The sequence below is a fragment of the Girardinichthys multiradiatus genome, chromosome 22 (genome assembly GCF_021462225.1).
Source record: "Girardinichthys multiradiatus isolate DD_20200921_A chromosome 22, DD_fGirMul_XY1, whole genome shotgun sequence".
NCBI classification, from domain to species: Eukaryota; Metazoa; Chordata; class Actinopteri; order Cyprinodontiformes; family Goodeidae; genus Girardinichthys; species Girardinichthys multiradiatus.
The window spans coordinates 14,074,847-14,097,237 of NC_061814.1; the positions used below are offsets into that span (position 1 = coordinate 14,074,847).

General features: G+C 39.2%; 1 protein-coding gene and 1 long non-coding RNA gene across 2 annotated transcripts; one reads left to right on the forward strand and one right to left on the reverse strand.

Annotated features, from left to right (window-relative positions):
- Nucleotides 1-2,300: 2,300 nt before the first annotated feature.
- LOC124859375 (myelin and lymphocyte protein-like) lies at nucleotides 2,301-19,485 on the reverse strand. The gene is made up of 4 exons (XM_047352130.1): nucleotides 19,243-19,485; nucleotides 4,403-4,567; nucleotides 4,029-4,163; nucleotides 2,301-2,443 (listed from the first exon to the last, which is right to left on the reverse strand). Exons 1-4 carry the CDS (start codon nucleotides 19,327-19,329, stop codon nucleotides 2,369-2,371), a joined length of 462 nt encoding a protein of 153 aa, XP_047208086.1. The 5' UTR covers nucleotides 19,330-19,485; the 3' UTR covers nucleotides 2,301-2,368.
- On the forward strand, nucleotides 11,295-17,686 carry LOC124859376. Its single transcript, XR_007036076.1, has 2 exons — nucleotides 11,295-11,355; nucleotides 16,694-17,686. It is a non-coding gene; the product is annotated as an uncharacterized LOC124859376 (long non-coding RNA).
- Nucleotides 19,486-22,391: the final 2,906 nt, after the last annotated feature.

The following is a 22,391-nucleotide window of genomic DNA, read 5'->3' on the forward strand; positions in this document are numbered from 1 at the left end:
CCGTGACGCGGGTGGACAATGGTTTGTTCCATGAAGACGTCAACTCAGAGACAAAGTCTGGGAACATGGGTAGATGATGCTTGACTGCGGCCGGCTCCGAGGGGAGATAAAACCATGCGAATCGCGATGGCTTCTCCGCAAAGAGAGAAAAAAGACGTGTTGCCCGGGTCTGCTGGCGCAGCAGCCTGACTTGGCAGAGACTCATCCTCATCAGCGGACAGACCATGAACATCCAAACCGATGTCTAGTACGTCCTCCTCTCCCTGACGGGGTTCTAGTTGAAGCTGAGACCGAGTACCTGCATTATCGGCTAACCCATCAACATACTCCATATGGTCTGCCCAGCTGGAAGCGGGGACTTCGACCGAAAAGCCGTCAGAATCGGACGAAACTGGGTTTCCCGCCTCGGAGAGCAGTGGGTCTCGCCGTGAGACAGCAGCCTCTCCCAGCACCTTCTAGGGTCGAGCGACGAAGCAGGCGACAGAACGCACATGCTTCGGGCTCCGCCAACGTTCTGCGAGCGTGAACAATCCCAAGACAGACGGGACAAGCCTCATGCTGGTCCTTCTCATGAAGCGAGAAGCCGCACCCCTGAGGACAGGGACGAATAGAAGACTTCTGCTTCACTTGTGTTAGCTTTGTGCTCATCCCGAACCACAAAGCCAGACCAAACTGCTTGAAATTAGCGCTTCGCGGGCAGACACGCTTACCAGCTGGCAGCAGTGACTCCAACAAAACTCCAACTCCAGCAAAAACAGTTGAACTAGTTCCAAGTAGCCTTTAGAAAGAGACACAGAGCTAACCAGCAGCAGCTAGCTAGCCTGACTCAAAGAGGTGTTCTTAGCGAGGTGAAGAGCGTAAGAACTGAGTAATGACAACGATGGCGGACAGGTATATAATGCAGGCGGGGCCTGTCACCTGTCGTCATCACATCATTTGCCTAGGAGGCGTGATTAGAGGTGGCTTCAGCCAGGACACGCAGAGCGTGATATCCCATACTCATGTGTTGTACTGAGTGAATCGACTGAAAGGGAACAAATATACATAAAAACAGCAAAAACAAACAACAAACCAAGAACTAAGTTCTTAATAAATAAACATTGGCAGGATTTTTTTGCTGAAATAAAATCTGCCGAAGTGGTATGTTTTATAGAAATTAAGGGCAAAAACATTTATGACTTATGAGTAAATAAATAAAACACGACCGAATAAATGAAATATTTCTAGTGTAAACCTCTGCTTTCTCTTACTAAAACAACACAAGCTCCAGGTTCAGATCTTTTTTAACATGTTTTGAAATGGATGTCAAGTAAATTTTTCCATCAGATATTTCAATCCCAACATATGATCTGTCTTAAAGACTTACCCCATTAAATCTCATACGTGTTTTACTATTATCTTTTAATTCTCAACAAACCAACGCATATTTGAGTTTCCGATCTATTTATTTTGTGAGATAGATTATTGACATACCTGTAAAGTGAAAACCCCCACTTACAACATTGAATGTTAACATTTTTTCCATAGTACAAAGCATTGTTGTTCAAGAACTAAATAAAAAAAGTTAATCAAAGAAAGGTTTTTTCATCATTTTGTTTTATGCATTTTATAATTTCCTTATCTAAAATGTAAAGAAAACAGACAAAAAAGAAACACAGTCAACTTGGTCATGAAGTTTTATGAGTGATATGAACTCATTCTCAGAGTTGAAATGTGTCAGACTTATCATTTTTTTGTTTCTATTTTTAAAATCCAAAATAGTCTGGACTGTAAGTTGGAACAATTTTTTTTTTTTAGATTTGACTCTTATATTGACCTGCAACACACTCTTAAAACTAGTGTTCTTTAGGAGTATACCTAATTTTATGTATGCGTTCTCTTGTTACCATGTGCCATAAATTTAGTCTGTTTGCTGTACAATAATTAAGATAAAAAAAGGAAAACAATTCTGCAGGTTGAGTTAACCCCAAGAAAGTTCCTGTGTAAATGAAATGTCAGACAAAATGAAAGCATGGACAATTTTCTTTTCCTATTTGTTAAAAAACATACTGTCTGAATAAATATATTTTTACTGAAGAATAGCAAAAGTACTTAAATCAGTGGTTTCATTGGTCAGTTTTCACTCACTGACACTCGTTCACCTCATACACACCTAGTCGGATTTTGTCAAGACAACTGTAGTGAATGCATAATGATATGCCGGTTGTATACTAGTTTATACATTGGACATAACGGGATTCCTCCCTTTAGTTTTTTTTACTTTTAGTTCTAAACCTAATAAGGAAAGAGCAAAACAAAAATGTAAAACATGTTTTATTAGTCGTTATATCTTCTTGTGCTTCATGTCTAATGGAGTTCAAGTTGTGCTTTAGGCCCTCTTCCATCTGATGGCAGAGAAAATGGCGTGGAGGAAGTAGAAAAGAGTGGCCACATGGGACATCACCTAAAAACAACACAGAGTTTGAAAATGGTTGGAAATTGGAGGAGAAAACTGAGAGACATACATTTGGAATAACATTGATTTAAAACAAAAGTCCTAAATAAAAGACCTGAAATATTTCAGTTAGTGTGCAATTAATCTAAAATATATGAATGTTAAATTTTCATCATGACATTATGGAAAATAATTAACTTTATCACAATATGCTAATATTTTGAGAAGGACCTGTATATCTCTGTGATGCCCTGTGATGGACTGGCGACCTGTCCAGGGTGTACCCTGCCTCTCGCCCGTAGACTGCTGGAGATAGGCACCAGCTCCCCGCAACCCACTATGTAATAAGCGATATAGAAAAAGATGAATAAATGACTTTATTGATGGAGAAATGAACTTGTTACAGCAGCTCTTAGTAACACACAAGTAGGGTGCAGACAGTTATGAAAAAGGTTTAATCAAAGAATAAGCAAGGTAAATAGGCAAGATAAATGTGCAAAAACAGATTTTACAATAGAATGAGACAAAAACCACAACCACTAATTTATTATTATTATGCTCTACAAATAAATGTATTTTTTATTTAAACTTTGTCCAGAATGTAAACATTTTAGTGTTGGTAAGTTGTTAAAAGTTTTACCAATAAATGTAATTAAATGGTATCTGTCATTATCAATAATTTATTTACAGTGTTATATTTTTTTGTATCTATGAACATAGAAAAAAAAATAGAACTATTTAAATGGCTGATATATAAACAAGAATAAAATGAAAAGATAATAAAACTAAAACATTTTAAGGAAAACAATCTTATAAGCCATCAGGAAAATGTAAAAGAGGTAAATAAAGACCATGTGCAGTTATATACAGTAGAGACAGAGGGTTTAACCCTCTGGCTCTATTTTTACGGCTTCATAGCTCTGTGTTAATTATTTACATCCTTAATCATAAAGGTGTGTTAGGTGTGGTTGGTGGCTTGGCTTAAAAGAAATGTACAAAAAGCTTTTCAAGCCTTTGAAACAGCAATATTTGCACAACTGATGGAAACTTAGTAACATTTAATTTCAAGACGGTTTTGCAACAATGTATGACTTTTCCATTATACTAGAAGTTCCTCAATGATGTTGAACAAACTGTGTAGATTTGTAGTTTCTATAAAAGTGCAGGGACAAACAGATGAGATTTTGTAACAGAGTTTTTTGTCTTAAGGGAGGGAAGGCTGTTTTGCTGTTAGACTTGTGGACTTCCTGTCTTTATATTTAGTGTTCTGCTGATACAGTGGATCTCTAAGGTGCAGACACCATGTCATGTTAAATTACTGTTTTTTTGTGATTCATCTTGCACAGTTCAATTGAAAAACAAATATGTCTGAATGGGAAAAAATAAATAGCATAATTTGTGCATTCACTTTGGAAACATTCCCTACATCTTTTGAGGATATCTCGGGGTCTTGTTCACGAGTGAGGGAAGAATGGAGCGACAGACGGATCGGTGCAGCTGCCACAGTAATGGGGGCACTGTGCCGGTCCGTTGTGGTGAAGAGAGATAAAAAACTGTAATTGTCTTTATTTTTAATTAGCTGTGTTTTGCATACCACAGCAGAAATGTCCAGTCGGTAGATCTTTAAACTCTCAAATGTCGCTGAAGAGTTTTCCTGAATTGTGATGTAGGCTAAAACCACCGATGCACTGAGGTAGAAAACCACCGCCAAGAAATGGAAACCCGTATCCTGCAAGAGGAGAAAAGACTGTCAACATTGAATCACTGTCAGTAATTATATGGTAATTTATGTAAATATTATTGCATATACAAACTTAGCACAAAGCGTGAGGAAATGTTTCATTGGTTTATTTTTTTCTTTGTTGTAACAGTGCTGCTTGGAAATGTCCCTTTATTTATTGTGTAAGGTGTGTGTGTGTGTGTGTGTGTGTGTGTGTGTGTGTGTGTGTGTGTGTGTGTGTCTCTAACCAGGCCAGGCCAAAAGTTGCTCTGATTTCCTCCACAGGCAAAGATGAATAACCACAGAGTCGTCCCAATGAAGCAGAAGATGGACACAAACATTACCCAGCCCAGAGGATTGTCCGGGGTGATTCGAGTCGAGGCCACCAGGGTCCACACCAAACCCCCAATGACCTGCAAGGTTGTACAAGGGAAATAGGAGATGTTTGAAGCTCCAAATCTGATTTCTACATAACGGTAAAGATCCAAAAAAACTATTTAATGCAATCAAATTTGATTATGAAAAATTAGTAAATACTTATTTTTTCATTTGCCTCATATCTACCAGAAAAAAATGGCACAGTTTGTTTGGGGGATAAATCTTCCTTTAAAATTACTTTTTGTTGAAGTGTTAGTAAAGATATTTCAATGGATGTAATGTATATGATATAGAAATATTATTTCAAAAAATTAAAACAATAAATGTGATAAATTTATAAGAAATTGATGCAGGAAGCCTACATTGTATTCCCTAATTAAACCCGGATAAAAAAAAAAAAGCTTAAATCCTAAATTTCCCAAATGCATTTGAACAATTTTTATATATTCATATTACTTGGATGTTCATGAATAAACAATGTAAGGCAAAACTTTAGGCTGTAAAAAGCTCACACAAACACATACACACTTAGATATGCACAGAGTTGCCACTATTCTGTGTATTGTTTCGTTTGTTCTCTCCTCCTTTGACAAACATTGGTCTGAAAAGATCCTTTGGATATAAACATTAAGTTGCGGCAAATGCTCATTAATCAGAAAGACTTTCTTATCCTTCTTTAAACATTTAGATTTTTATCTCTACATGAAATACAATGCTTATAAAGGCAATTAACTTGTTTAAAAAAGATATTTTTATAAGTCATAACATATCAAGTATAAGTATAAAAAAAATTTAAAACTACTAAATGAATGTTTCCTTTTCTGCAGCTACCTTAGTGAAAATGTTTCCTTTTATTAGAACAGAATTAATAGAACATAACATTGTATCTCTGACTCCTGGATGGGGCTGTGGAAATAAAGGATTCTAGGCTCCATTCTTTAAATTCCTTCACAGACTTTGGTGTTTCAGCCAGAATGCACTAAAAAATACTGTTTAGGGGTGAAGCTGGATTAAATACAGGTCCTTCTCAAAATATTAGCATATTGTGATAAAGTTCATTATTTTCCATAATGTCATGATAAAAATTTAACATTCATATATTTTAGATTCATTGCACACTAACTGAAATATTTCAGGTCTTTTATTGTCTTAATACGGATGATTTTGGCATACAGCTCATGAAAACCCAAAATTCCTATCTCACAAAATTAGCATATTTCATCCGACCAATAAAAGAAAAGTGTTTTTAATACAAAAAACGTCAACCTTCAAATAATCATGTACAGTTATGCACTCAATACTTGGTTGGGAATCCTTTTGCAGAAATGACTGCTTCAATGCGGCGTGGCATGGAGGCAATCAGCCTGTGGCACTGCTGAGGTCTTATGGAGGCCCAGGATGCTTCGATAGCGGCCTTTAGCTCATCCAGAGTGTTGGGTCATGAGTCTCTCAACGTTCTCTTCACAATATCCCACAGATTCTCTATGGGGTTCAGGTCAGGAGAGTTGGCAGGCCAATTGAGCACAGTGATACCATGGTCAGTAAACCATTTACCAGTGGTTTTGGCACTGTGAGCAGGTGCCAGGTCGTGCTGAAAAATGAAATCCTCATCTCCATAAAGCTTTTCAGCAGATGGAAGCATCAGGTGCTCCAACATCTCCTGATAGCTAGCTGCATTGACCCTGCCCTTGATAAAACACAGTGGACCAACACCAGCAGCTGACACGGCACCCCAGACCATCACTGACTGTGGGTACTTGACACTGGACTTCTGGTATTTTGGCATTTCCTTCTCCCCAGTCTTCCTCCAGATTCTGGCACCTTGATTTCCGAATGACATGCAGAATTTGCTTTCATCCAAAAAAAGTACTTTGGACCACTGAGTAACAGTCCAGTGCTGCTTGTCTGTAGCCCAGGTCAGGTGCTTCTGCTGCTGTTTCTGGTTCAAAAGTGGCTTGACCTGGGGAATGCGGCACCTGTAGCCCATTTCCTGCACACGCCTGTGCACGGTGGCTCTGGATATTTCTGCTCCAGACTCAGTCCACTGCTTCCGCAGGTCCCCCAAGGTCTGGAATCGGCCCTTCTCCACAATCTTCCTCAGGGTCCGGTCACCTCTTCTCGTTGTGCAGCGTTTTCTGCCACACTTTTTCCTTCCCACAGACTTCCCACTGAGGTGCCTTGATACAGCACTCTGGGAACAGCCTATTCGTTCAGAAATTTCTTTCTGTGTCTTACCCTCTTGCTTGAGGGTGTCAATAGTGGCCTTCTGGACAGCAGTCAGGTCAGCAGTCTTACCCATGATTGGGGTTTTGAGTGATGAACCAGGCTGGGAGTTTTAAAGGCCTCAGGAATCTTTTGCAGGTGTTTAGAGTTAACTCGTTGATTCAGATGATTAGGTTCATAGCTCGTTTAGAGACCCTTTTAAAAATATGCTAATTTTGTGAGATAGGAATTTTGGGTTTTCATGAGCTGTATGCCAAAATCATCCGTATTAAAACAATAAAAGACCTGAAATATTTCAGTTAGTGTGCAATGAATCTAAAATATATGAATGTTAAATTTTCATCATTACATTATGGAAAATAATGAACTTTATCACAATATGCTAATATTTTGAGAAGGACCTGTAGAAAGGATCTCAAAAATCCACACACCCCTGTTAAACTGATGGTTACTGTGTAAAACGACACATAAACCACATGACACATATCCTTTAGAATTTAAATGACAAAACAAATAGATTAAATAGCCATAAAAACTGGCTACAGAAGTGTGCAAACCCTTAATCTAATACTTTATTCAAGGCCCTTTTAATTAGGTTTAACCATTTAGTTAATTTTACACCGGGCATCAGTTTTGAATCTGAATAAGCTGAAATACGGTTATGCTGTCCTATAAGGAGCTTGTTGAAATTTAATCATTTACATCCTTCAGCTAGAGCCATAGCTCGCAGAGAGGTTAAAAAGAATTAAAGGGATTACATTGTTCAAACGTGTCATTCAGAAGACGATTGCAAAAAAAAATCTGTGGTAATATTAAACACCTGCACACATTGAAAGCCAGTTACCAGTGACTGTGAACATGAGAAAACGTGGACATTATAAAAACTGGACATTTCTCCATAGATGAAAAGATATGACATGAACTGGTCAGGGAAGCTCCCAGTAGGTGGACAGCAACACAGATGTCAGCAGGATTTTCCAAAGCTACTTCTACAGATGACAACAATCTCAATTTCTCAATATATCTAGTGAGTGGGGAATTTAAGGCAGAATTCCAAAGAAAACATCCAGCGATGATTGAAATACGAAAACCTGTGGACGAATGTTTTATGGTCTAATGAAACTTAACTTCAGCTTTTGGGCCATAGTTCAAATTGATATGACTGACACAAAAACAAGACAACGTCATCACAGGAATACCATGCCCAAAGTAAAATATAGTTATGGTTGTATCATGCTGTGGTGTTACCTTTCTTCAGATGGAACGAAAGATTTTGTTAAGGTGGAAAAAATTTAGTGAGTCCAAGGTACATCTAAGTCAACAAAAGAAGGACTCATTGAAAGTAAATTTAAAGTGTGCTGGCTGACCCAGAACCCAGAAATAGATCTAACAGGAAATATTTGGGGTCACCTACAGTGGGGCTTGGATGAGCGATATCCTCAAAAGATGTAGGGAATGTTTCCAAAGTGAATGCACAAATTATGCTATTTACTTTTTCCCATTCAGACATATTTGTTTTTCAATTGAACTGTGCAAGATGAATCACAAAAAAACAGTAATTTAACATGACATGGTGTCTGCACCTTAGAGATCCACTGTATCAGCAGAACACTAAATATAAAGACAGGAAGTCCACAAGTCTAACAGCAAAACAGCCTTCCCTCCCTAAGACAAAAAACTCTGTTACAAAATCTCATCTGTTTGTCCCTGCACTTTTATAGAAACTACAAATCTACACAGTTTGTTCAACATCATTGAGGAACTTCTAGTATAATGGAAAAGTCATACATTGTTGCAAAACCGTCTTGAAATTAAATGTAACTAAGTTTCCATCAGTTGTGCAAATATCGGTGTTTCAGAGGCTAGAAAAGCTTTTTGTACATTTATTTTAAGCCAAGCCACCAACCAGCAGTTTGCATAAAAAGGAATGTGCCATGCCCTAAATCGAACAATCTGTCTGCAAACATTTCTCCAACATTGTAATGTACGTTCCTTTAAGTCCATGAATGCAGATTTTCCTCTTTGAAGCCACTTTTCACTGTTGGGTGATGTTATGACTCACAGGACATATTTATGAATGTATTTGTTTGGTTAACAAAAGGTATTTCAGCTATGAACCCAATTTTACTGAAATTTAAATGAAGCAATTTGAGTCTCACCCTTGATTTATTCGACAACACCACTGTTGTATGTATGATTTCTGATAATAATGAATTGGCCTACAGAGAGGAGGTCCAGCATTTCACACTATAGTGCCTGAAAAATTCATTGTAAAATGTTAGACATCTTTGATTCCACTGCTTCCATTAAAGTATCGGTTGTCTCTGGTAAAACAAAATCTCCATGAAGAAATGCTCCACTGGTAAGAAGTGTAAAAGGGAGTGGCGAAAGACTGGACTCAAGGTTCACTATGAAATCTACAAAGAGAGATTTCACAGATAAACATACACCTGAAAATGCAAGTAAATCTGTCTTTTCAGAAATCATCAACAAAAACCTTAATAATGCTCGTGTTCTGTTTGCTACTGTTACAAGTTAACAAACCCTCCTGGGTCTGTAGCATCTAAACTCTACTCTAATGAGGCCTGCAATAAATTTGCTAGCTTCTTTACTGTAAAAATTCAGACAGGTAGAAGAGCTGTCTGTACATTATTATGAAGTCCAGCACCAATGTTGTGTCCAACCAAAATAAATGTAGTCAAAATGACACAATTCTGCCAAATCAACAACATAGCTACATCAACTATGCTCCTCTTTCTGCTGTACAGCTTGGTTAAGAAAATTTTCATAGCGTCTAATTTGATTCAAATAATAAACTGATCCATGTTGTCAGGTGTTTTCCCCCAGGCCTTAAAAACAGCAATTAATAAACCATTGTTAAAAAATAAATAAATCTAGACATGTTACTATTGCAAAATTACAGGCCCATCTCAAATCTCCAATCAGTAAGATTATTGAGAAAACTGTGTTTCAACAGTTAAACGCCTTCTTAACAACGACCAGCTACTTTGACGTCTTCCAGTCAGGCTTTAATGCTCATCACAGTACTGAGACTGCCCTTGTCCAAGTGTTCAGTAAAATCTGCATTAATGCAGACTGTGGAAGAGTGCTTGTATTATCAGCACAGCATTCAGCACTGTTGATCACAGAATATGACTGTAACAACTGGAGAACTGGATCAGTCTTTCTGGTACAGCACTTGGCCTGTTTTAGTCTTCCTTGAAGGACAGAGACTTGTTCATTGTAATAGGTTACTTTGTATTAAAGTAGACAAAATAACAAGCAGGGTTCCCCGAGGTTTCATCCTAAGAGCCCTCCTATTCAGTATCTACATGCTCCACCTAGCTCAGATCATAACAAACAATAAGTTACTATAATTATGCAGATGACACAGCTCTACATTACAATGGCACCAGCTGACTATGAACCTATTCAAGCAATAGGTAGATGCATAGAACAAATCACCAGATGGATGTTCCATAATATTCCTCAGTTGAATAAAAAATAAACTGAAGTAATTATTTTGGACCAAAAGAGGAGCGATCAAGAGTCAGCACAGAGCTTCAGTTAATACATCTGGAAACCACAGATCAGGCCCAAAATCTGGGTGTAGTGATGGACTCAGACATGAACCTTCAGAGGCACGAAAAGGCAATCATTAAGACGGCCTTTGATCACCTGAAGAATGTTTTCAGGATTAAAAGACTCATATCCCAGCAGGACCTCAAAAAACCTGTCCATGCTTTTATCTTTAGTCAAATTGATTGCAACAGTGTCCTAACAGGTCTGCCTAAAATGTCAATCAGACAGCTGCAATTGATCCAGAACGCTGATGCCTGCATCCTCAATAAAACTAAGAAAGTGGAGCACATCACCCCAATTCTAAAGTCCTTACACTGGCTCCTTGTACCTCAGAGAATAGACTGAGCAGGAGACATAGACATAGTCACTGAATGGGTTTACACCAAAATACGTCAAAATAAGGTTTCTTGTTGTTGTATCAACCTTCCAGACGACACAGGTTTTTTGGTTCAGATCTACTCTGCATCCCCAGAGCCAGAACCAAACATAGAGAAGCAGCATTTAGCTCTTAAGCTCCACTAATCTGAAACAAACCAGAAAACTGCAAAAAGTTGAATCCCTGAGTTCCTTTAAATCGAGGTTAAAAACGCATTTATTTAGAGTTGCTTTTGACTGTTTTATTTAAACTATTCACTGAAACATAATTAATTTTAGTCTGTAGTGTCATGATTCCAGCCCTTCAGCTCTACCTTGACTGTGCTGATTACTCATTGCCTTCACCTGCACTGGGCTGCTCGTATTTAAACAGCTGCTCGTCACCAGCTCAGTGCAAGATCCTCTGTTGCCTCTGTCACAGCTTTCAAGCCTTGATTCATGTTTCAAGAGAGTTTTTCTGGTTATCTGATCCTGCCTGTTTTTTGACCACAGATTTCTGCCAAGTCCTTCTGCTGTTCGGAAAAGTCCTGACCTCCCGTTGCTGAAACCTGCCTGTCTCTGACTCTGTTTCTGGATTACTGGACTACCCCTGCTTGAAACCCTCCAGTGCTTTACCTTGGATTGTCTCACGCCTCTGCATCTGGTTGGTGGAAATATTCTCTGTCCCCTGTTTGTTCCCAGATCCCCCAAGACCTCCTGTTGTCCACTTCCCCTTCCTCCCCGGCTGGATTTCAGTTTCCTTTGAAACCTCCATTCCTGTCCTTCCAGTCTGACCACTTACTGTGGAACCCCATCTACCCAATTATTATTTTTATAATAAATCATTTGGTTAACTGTTCTCTTGTCTGGCTGCGTTTTGGGTTCTGGCTGATTTGCTTCATCGTTACACTATAGTCCAAATTTCCTTTACTTTCCATCGTCATGCATGCTTTTTGTCACTGCAATGTACTTTTTTCAACATGTAAAGCACTGTAAATTGTCTTATTGCTGGAATGTGCTATATAAATGTGCTCTAGCCATGGGATGAAATATGGACTGAAATGTACACAAACAAAATGAAAATGAGAACTGCTAAACTGTTTTTTATTGTGTGAAACAATGGCATCAACATAAAGAGGCACATTTTTGTATTCATGGATAAATGCAAACCTTTTGTTTTAATAACAGTTTAAGCATGTTCTCTAATCTCACTGTAAAGTGTCTCAGCAGTTTAACCTTACTTTTTTTTCACTGTTCATCAGTTTAGTGAAATGTTTAATAGGGATAATTGTAAAAATAAAATGTTTAAATATCTGACAGCAAGAAAAGCAAAACAGCCAATTCTACAATGCATTATGGAAACGAGGAACAGAACAAGCATTGTGTGAAAATGTGATTTTCTTCTGTACAAACATTTACAGCTATTGCACGTAGTGACATCAGCACATTATACATAGGCCTTATTGTTTTTTTCTCAATGTCAGTGGTATCCATTGCTTAAAGGAGCTGCTGCATAGCTCAGTAAATTTCTGGGAAAAAAAGCATCCTTCCAAGAAGCCCGGAATTGTTTGCAGTTTGCTCCCACTGAAACAATAAAGGTTGTGTAATGTCACTGAACTATCCTGTCAGCACTGGGAGTTTTATCCTAATGATACCAACTACTTTCAGGATTCCAGTTGAATTTGGAGGAGCTGTTTTATGTGGGAAATCATTTCTCCTGAAATATGTTTTGTGTTTCCATTTCATCTGTATACAATCTGGTCAGCTGATCTAAGTTTGGGGGACGGCCTACTTTCCAACTCCCTAGAGTAAACTGTTACAGCGAGGCTGAGAAATGCGATTCCTCTATAGTTGGAAAACACTGTCTGGTCCCTTTTCTTAAAAACTGGGACTACCAACACAGTTAATCACTCCACAGATGTTCCAGTCTTCCATGTGACATTGCAGAGGCATGTCAACCACAACTGCTTCACAATATCTAGATACTTCAGGGTCTCGGTGGAAATGAGGAAACTCTTTAACTACCTAGGCATCCCAAGCCAATGTGATGATGAGCCTTGCCCAGAACCCTCAGACTTTTACTCATCAGAGAAAACATGGTGACTCAATTGAGGAGATCCTTTTATTGTTCCTTCCGCTGCTCACAATATCTTAGGTCTGCAGTTCCTTTTAATGCAACAAAAAGAGCATCTGTACACTACAGTTAATACAGAAAAGGAGACTGCAACTCCATTCAATAACTGCTATGAATCAGAAAAAGGCGGACCCAAGATTCAGCCAGACACAGTACTGAAAGTTTAAAAGGTTTATTCAGCCACAGGAAAACGTCACACAGGTAACACTCCTCACAGCTTCCAGGAATCACTGAGGCAGAAAGAGGGATTAGTGACTTGTAGTGTCTCCAGATTTTGCAGGGATCAGAAAAGTCACTAACCTGCTTTTGTCTTGAGTGGAACTTGAAACCCAGAGGGGAAACCTCAGTGGGCGGCAGGCGGTGATCTCCACAGCACAGGTAAGAAGTGACTCCAGGCTGAATTATCCGAGGGCTAGGCTGGCTCAATAATCCAAGGACAGAAACAGGGTCAACGATCGGAACAAGAGGCGTCAGGCAAGGGGCAAGCAGAGGCATAAACCAGATGCAGGAAACAAGGTCGACAACCAAAATCCAAATAGTCCGACAGGGAGCAGGCAGAGGCATAAATCCAAAAGGCAAGGCAAGGTCAAAAACAATGATCAGACAGGAAGGAACGCTGGATATCTACTCACACAACGGCTTTCAAAAATCTGGCACCGTCTGCTTGTCAGAGTCGGCATATATCAGGGAAGACACAGGTGTATGGCATGCCACAGATTGCACTGCACAGCAGCAGCCACCAGGTGCATCTAATCTGCTGATTGCACCCAGTGAAACAGCGTAGAGCAGACGTGCCAGAACCATAACAGTACCCCCCCTCTAAGGTCCGGCTCCTGACGGACCAAGAGGCTGATCAGGATGGAGACGATGAAACTCACGAATTAGGTCCTTATCAATGATGAACCTCGTAGGAATCCAAGTCCGATCCTCGGGTCCATAGCCCTCCCAGTCAACCAGGTATTGCATTCCACGTCCTCTTCGCCTGGACCTGAGAATGCGCCGGACCGAGAACACTGGACCACCATCAATGACCCGGATGGGTGGAGGGGGCCCGGAGGTGGGCCCAAGTCCGGGCTCCACGAGGGCTTGACCTGAGAAACGTGGAACGTGGGGTGAATCCTCATGGAGTTGGGTAATCTCAGTCGTACAGCGACAGGGTTGATGATCTTGGAGATTGGGAAAGGTCCAACAAATCGGAGTGCCAATTTCCGGGATTCTACCTTTAATGGGAGGTCCTTGGCGGAGAGCCAAACTTTCTGCCCCACCTGGTACTTAGGGGCAGGGATCCATCTCCGGTTGGCCGTTCTTGACTGAACCAGTGACATTCTGACCATCGACCTCCTGGCCTTTTTCAATATTCTTTGGCACCTTAGGGCATTCGCTTGGGTGGACGGAACATTAGCTTCTCTCTCCTGAACTGAAAACATGGGTGGCTGGAAACCAAACACAACATGAAAAGGAGACAAACCAGTGGCACTTGATTGCATAGAGTTCATGGCGTATTACACCCAGGGCAAATTTTGTGACCACTTGGTCGGGTCAGACTCATATAATATACAAAGTTTGGTTTCAGCTTCTTGGTTGGCTCTCTCGGTTTGGCCATCAGACTGAGGATGAAACCCTGAGGAAAGACTAACAGAAATTCCCAACAACGAACAAAATTCCTTCCAGAAACGTGACACAAATTGGGGTCCTCTATCGGAAACAATGTCATTTGGAATTCCATGGAGCCTGAAAACTTCTCGGGTCAATATCTCACCCATCTCCTTTGCAGATGGAAGCTTCTCCAAGGGCACCAGATGAACCATCTTAGAAAATCTGTCAATTATGGTTAGTAGTACAGAGTGACCATTAGAAACCGGTAGACCTGTCACAATGTGCAACCATGGGCGAGGGGGAATGGGCAATGGGTGCAACAACCTCGCAGGGGGGCGACGAGAAGGCTTGGCTCGACAAGATTGAGTGCATTCAGAAACAAGGTCTTTGACATCCTTGACCAGCGATGGCCACCAAAACTGAGACTGAACTGTCTGAATCGTTCTGCTGATTCCAGGATGACAAACGAGGCGAGAGTAATGACAAGACTCCAATACCTTTGGCACAAGGCGTTCAGGAACAAAACAGCGGTCCGGTGGACATGATGGTGGGATAGGCAGATCCCTAATGGCCTCCTGGACCTCTCTTTCCACCTCAACTCAGGATACAGACAACCTGACGGTTTCAGGAAAGATAAACTCCTCTTCAACCGCAGACTAAGATTCTTCAGGCTCTTGAATCCGGGATAGGGCGTCAGATTTGTCATTTTTACTCCCTGGCCTGTAAGATAGGGAGAAATTAAAACGACCAAAAAACAGAGCCCACCTTGCCTGCCTGGGGTTCAGCCATTTTGCTGATTTCAGGTACTCCAAGTTTTTATTGTCAGTCCACACCATAAACTGCTCCTTAGTCCCCTCCAGCCAATGTCTCCACTCTGTCAATGCCAACTTGACGGCCAGTAACTCTCTGTTTCCCACGTCGTAATTCCGCTCAGCCTGAGACAGAGTCCTTGAGAAAATGGCACATGGGTGAACACAATCATCCTGACCTCTTTGACTTAATACGGCTCCGACCCCAGTGCTTGAGGCATCCACCTCCACGATAAACTGTCTCTCTGGGTCAGGAGACTGTAACACTGGAGCTGACCTGAAGAGCTCCTTCAACTTATTGGCCTTCTCTGCATCCTTATTCCACACAAAATGTGTCTTGGAAGAGGTAAGAGCGTTCAGGGGAGTAGCAACCACACTGTAATTTCTAATAAACCTTAATCAATGCGTGGTCTCAATGAACCATCCTTCTTCCCAACAAAAAAGAAACCAGCACCTGCAGGAGAGGAAGAAGGTTGAATGTGCCCTGCCTTTAATGCCTCATCAACATAATTCTTCATGGCCCTGTGCTCTGGACCAGACAATGAATAGGTTCTGCCTTTAGGGGGTGATGTGCCAGGAAGCAAGAGGCGTCAGGCAAGGGGCAAGCAAAGGCATAAACCAGATGCAGGAAACAAGGTTGACAACCAAAATCCAAATAGTCCGACAGGGAGCAGGCAGAGGCATAAATCCAAAAGGCAAGGCAAGGTCAAGAACAATGATCAGACAGGAAGGAACGCTGGATATCTACTCAAAAATCTGGTACCGTCTGCTTGTCAGAGTCGGTATATATCAGGGAAGTGTTAGGGTTTTTAAAACTTTTGTATTGTTTATCACTCATGTCTGCTCTAAGTGCTTTCTTCCCCCACATGTCATAGACAAAGAGATAAGAGAGAAGGGTGAGTTATGCTTTTATCAGCAACATCTAGGGACTGGCACCGAATCCTCACTCCTTTCTCTCTGCTTAAAATCAAGACACATGAACCCTAACCTTTCTGACACACACACACACACAATGTTTGTTGAACTATGTGTGAATCAGCATATATAAAAAAAGAGACAGGGGTGCTAATACTTTGTAGTCTGTACTGCACAGCTACCCTTGCCGCAAGTGAAAACTGACTCTGTGTCGTTCCTTACCTCTGAGTTGACTAAATAATACCTAACAGGAAGACACAGGTGTATGGCATGCCACAGATTGCACTGCACAGCAGCAGCCATCAGGTGCATCTAATCTGCTGATTGCAGCCAGGGAGACAGGGTAGAGCAGACGTGCCAGAATCATAACAATAACAATGGTATGTACAATGTTTTCATTTGCATATGCTCAGTATCCGCGAGTGAAAGAGAAACAAGTAGGTAGTTATACAGTGCATGTTTAGTGTGTTTTTGAAAATATATAGATAATGTTCATACGGTACGTTCCTTGTCTTAACTGCTGTATTTCTTTGTTCTATTGTTTACAGCTTCGACCCGCCCATGGGTAATGTTGCTGTTCGCCCAGAAAAATCTGGTATTCTGCGGTGCCCGAATAAAACCAGAGTTTGCACCCTGGAACCTCTTTTGGTCTATCAACACATACGCCCCCGGCTGAAATCACGTTCAGGAACCAAAATGGACTCTGAAATGTGTAGGCTGAAAAGCGGTATCAGTGGTGGCAGATGGCTGTACACACTGAGCCAGATTGACCCAGAGGTTCCTTTCAGTTCAAAGGGAGTTTTCCTTTCCACTATCGCCACATGCATGCTCAGTATGAGGGATTGCTGGACAATTCCCGAATAGATGTAATCAATCGGCCACTGTTGCCACATGATCATTCAGGAGGAGCTATTGCTGCATAGTCCGTGATTTGATGCAATAAGCTGATTTTCCATTAATGGAAATCTTTTTTTATCAGTAATCCTAATAAACTGAAATTGAGAGCTTGGATATAACTGAAATGTATGTAACTGACAGAATTTATCTGTATGAATGAATAGAATTTGCTATATTTTTCTGCACAAAAACTGGATCTGTTTGTTGAGGTGTCATTTGTTGCAAATCAGCGTTGTATTTTCTTAATTTGTTGTCTGAATAAATAGACAACAAAATTTGCTTCAGTATGTTTTTGGGGAGCTACAAGTCTTCTTGTCTGATGTAACTACTTACATAGCTAATAATGACTAATTATTTTTCATCGTGGCACCATAGATAGAGGTTTGATGTTTGATTTCTTCATATTGATTTTTATGCTGTGAATGACAATAAACATAACATCACATTAGTTAAACACATTTCACGTCCATCAACCAGTAATGTATCAATGTGTTTTTTTTCTAATTGTAATTTTGGGTTTCATTTGCTTTTCTCTTGTGCTTTAAGTAACAATTTTGGAGGTTTCACACATGAAAGATTACCTAAATATTGTTATACAATGAAAACTGCCTGTTATAAATTACAACATGGTTTCCATAACCACATATACTTTGTTCCATGTTTTCTTTTTTGTTAAGGCAGTATGTTACCCAATGATATTTCCAACCATCAAATATAGCAGACATTTAGAGGAAAATATGAAAACCTCCAACCTGACATAATTCAACAAAGACATTTTCATACAAACTGTATGGTCTTAATCCTGAATTTGATCAAAACAAATTGATTTTCATGTCTCTGTGCTTTACTGTACTTTGTTTATTAGCAACCGCTCCGGCTCTCAGTTTCGGTCCAGGATAGCAGTGACTACAGGGGCTTGGCCCCTTAGTCTGCCCAGCCCTCCTTATAAGTATGACAGTTTAAATAAACAGTATCGGTGCTTTTCCATACCTGAGCAGCAGATCATGTAAATGGTCGGGCCACAAAGTAAACTAAGTGACCTGATGGCTGGTATAGATTTACACCTTGCTCTACAACTATATCTGAGTAGCACAGGGGTTTTTCCACTTGTGTCACAAAGATTTAATCTTCCATGTGTCCCCGTGCAGAACAAGAAAAGATGACAATAGTTCAATTGTTACCCACACCTTTAGTAAAAGAAACAGAAAACGTCATCAACTAATAAAGAATTTGACGTTCCAGTTCTTATTGAAAAGTGATTAATTTTAGTATAAAACTTCACAGACTATTTTTCTTATCACAAACCCTTACATATGTAGTGTAATGCATTACTGTTGTAAACACATTATTTGAAGTCATATTTGTTACGACCTGCTGTGCTTTTATTCTTTGCTCTTTTTGTTGTTTATAAACTGAAGTCTTCTTAGGTTTAAAAGTCCTGCAGAATGACAAAATATACAGATTATGATTTACTTCATTTTAATCTCACCTTCCACAAAAATCTCACTATCAAACTCAAAGTAAAGTTTGACTTATTGAATTTTTCCCAACAAAAACAGCAAAGACATTGTTTTTTTTGGTAGAATGTGAGTTTGATTTTCTTTTAAACTGCACAGTTAAACACAGCGGAAAATAATTGCCTCCTGCATGTTCTAACCTATACTTTATTGTTTAGCTGTAGAACCAATTATGGTTGCTGTTTTTTTCTGTTGCCAAGGTTGTCAGAAACAATAGGTCATTAAGGCCCAACTGTCAGTATAGACCCAAGATGTGACCATGTTGTCCAAGTAACACATGTTATCATTTGCCAACAACTATTAACAAAACATAGCAGCTTAAAATAATATATTAGATGCTTATTTAGGTTTAGCTTAACAAAAAAACAAAAAAAACTTATTCCATTCTCAGACCTTCACATTAAGTCAGCTAGTGTCTTTACTGCTGGCTGCACTTTTCAAAGAGTCCCTCTAACCAATCCACTGAGTCATATCTAAATGGAGACATTCTTTTATGGAGAAATGTTTAAGAGGTAGAGGAAAAGAAAACAGGATCAAAGTGATAAGTACTACTCAAAGATAATGTGCTGGGTGATAAAGAAGGAGTGGTCTGAGTCAGCAGTGTAAAGAGTAAATGCAAGATAATAAAGAGAAGGGTGGAGGATGTCTATAAAAAATCAGTTCTTGACAAAAAAGACACTCACCCACTCAGGGATGAAGAGCAGGTCAGGAAAGTTGATGAAGATCCTGCTACCGGTGGGCAGAACATCACCAGAGGTGGTGGAAGCCATAGTCCAAATTTTGTGTGTGTGTGGGATTGTTTCCAGAATGTGATGCTCAAAAAGGTTTTTTCTGCTCTTTAAATATGCTGCACCTCCCCCCACTTCTCCTCCCCTCCATCAACCCATCCATTCCCAAACGACCTGTTTGACAGGTGCTTTTTTGGCTTTGTTTGAGCAGCAAGAGGACACTCTCAGGGACAGTGTGTGTGTGAGGTGGAGGTCGGGTGTGTGTTTCAGTGTGCAGGTTTTTGCCCTCTTCTGTTTACAGTGCTTGTGGACATGTCACCATAAATTGTATCGACGCTGTTTACATGAACACAAAAAAGCAAGTTTACTTGGAATTAGAGTTATTGTGAAAAAATGTGCTTACTTTTCTAAATTATATGTTTTTGATTACATTAATTCCCTTTATGTGTGTGCCAGTCATTTCCTCATCACCAGTTTTTTTGGTCAGTCTGAGAGACCAATTTGTACCCAAGACTTAGCTTCCTGGATTTTATCTTTAGATGTTACTTCAATATTTTCTCTAATGTTCTGTCATCGTAATTCTATCTATTTTCTGAAGTGCACCAGTCCCTCCAGCAGCAAGACACCTACAAACATAATGCTGTCACCCTAGCACTTCACAGTTAGGAGGATGTACTCAGGCTTGCAAGTTTTCCCCTTTGCCGTCCAAATGTAACAAAGTCAGTTTCCAATGCACAAAATCTGATCCAAAAACATTTTTCAATAGTGCCTTTGGGGTAAATTGTCGTTTTCCACCAGCTAAAAAGCTGATATTCAGGAGTTTAACTTGAAAGAAGTTTAAATCTCATGAGAAGTGACAGTACTTTATTTGTGATTATTGTTCATAGAATGTTTCGTATTTATTAGGCCCTAATCATGTTCTTCCTAAATCACCTCATGTGATATGTAAAATGCTGGAGAAATACTTACGTCAACTTTCTATATTCTGAACTATTTTAGGTTTGGAGGAGCACAAAAATGCTGCTGGAAAAACTACTGGAACATACTGGATGTGTCAGATTACAGGATACATCTAGGTTGCCTTCTCTCTATTTCCACTGCCCCAATTTAGGGAAAATTATGCTGGTCCAAACGTGAAAAAATAAAGCATCAGGACAGAGTGAGTTATGTTTGCTGTGATATCACTGTGTGTTTTTGTTCTCCAATGTTAGATTATTACCTGACAATCATTGTAAAAAGAATACTGCTTTATACACAGTCAGTGAGACACCCAAGTGAGCAAATTATCATTGGCTGACTCAAATGGCAGAGAGAGCCTAAGTCTGGTGCTATCTGAGCCACTTCAAACATTCAGCATGCAGAGGTGAGTGACTTCATCTTGTAGCAGCAGTGCATATCTGTAGTACATATGGTGACTTAAATTAGTGATTTGCATACCACTGAACCTTTAAGCTTGTAAAGGAAATCTGTGGCAGCCTGGCTTTAACTGATATCTGATTATGTATCCTAACCCTAACCCTAGAATAAGAACTACAGAAAGCGGAAATGATAATTGCTACATAGTAAGTTAAAGCCAAGCATTTTAATATGCCAATGAAACGCAGGGCAATGATGCAAGAGCATGAAGTCAAAAACTAAATTGTGACTTTACTGTTAATGACTGTAGAAATCCAACAAAACCTTACTTTAACTGCTAAACAAACAATAACTCAATACTTTGCATCATCAAGTTTGATTCAAGTTGTTTTCTCTTTTTTTTTGTGTAAAACGGACAGAACTATACCAGCAATGCACTGTACAACAACATTCTCTGAGACAAAAAAGTGACTGCCAAACAAACTCTGCTTTCTTTGACGACTACACCTAAAAAATGTCCCTCTTCCTTTTTTCCATATACTTATTTTCAAAATTTGCAATGAAAAAATTAGGCCAATGAGCTCTTAAACATGTATGATGCTGTATATTTTTATTATTATAAGTCTTCATACAACAAATAACAAAACTTAAATAAATCATTTTCACCAAACAGCAATTTCCAAATGTTTTGTATTGAATGGGAGAGAATATGTAATTCAGTCAATAGACCAAGGCTTCTTTCTATTAACCAATGTGACAATCTGTTGACAGACGAAGGTACGTCCAAGGTAGAATATAATAGTAACCCATGTGCATACATTTCCAAGTGTACTGTAAAAGATACATTATCTAATTAGGTCTGCACGTTCAGTTTTTTAAGTGCAAGGCTTTAGGACTACACATTTAATGTAGAGACACCTAATTCAAGCTGCACATTATTACTGTTGGGTACAGTAAGAGTGTATATCAACAGAAATACAATCGCTTCAACTTCTATAACATGCTGCTAGGAAAAAAAAAAATCATTGTTTTTCCAAAGTAGTCTGACTGACCTTCAGACCAGAAAACATATAAATAGGAGGGTTTGATAAGCTTGCGTTCATTTCAGCTTTTACTAAGTTGCACTGCTGTTAAACCTGTTTTTTATTAGCTTCCCACTGAAACCGAAACAGTTGTCACTGAAATTCTAGGTAAATAATCCAGATATGGTTGACCAATTTAGGTTGGTAACATAAAGAGAATACATCTCAAAAGAAGAAGATAATAGATTAATAAAGAGGCCCAGGGTACAAAAACAGAAATTTGAGGAGAAGAAGGGACTGCCTGCTTCAATTCAATAAATTAGAATAGTATTAAAATGTTTATTTATTTCAGTAATTTATTTGAAATAGATTATATAGATTAATTGCACACAGACAATGATTTCAAGCCTTTATTTCTGTTAATTATGATTATGATTTTTTGCTTACAACTAACGAAAACACGACAATTAAGATTAGAATGTTTTTTTAGACCAATAAAACAATGTTTTATTACATAAATGTGGAATTAATGAATGGTATGTTTAATATTTACTTAAATGTTGTTTTTAAAAGATAGCTACTTTTATCTGACAATTAGTCTCAGCAGAACACATTCCATTTCATTGACTGTAGAAGGGTTTTTTGGTCTAGTCATGGGAAATATTTTCATCTACATTCATATGAAAAAATTATGACACCCTACGACAACCTGTATGTTTATTCTAA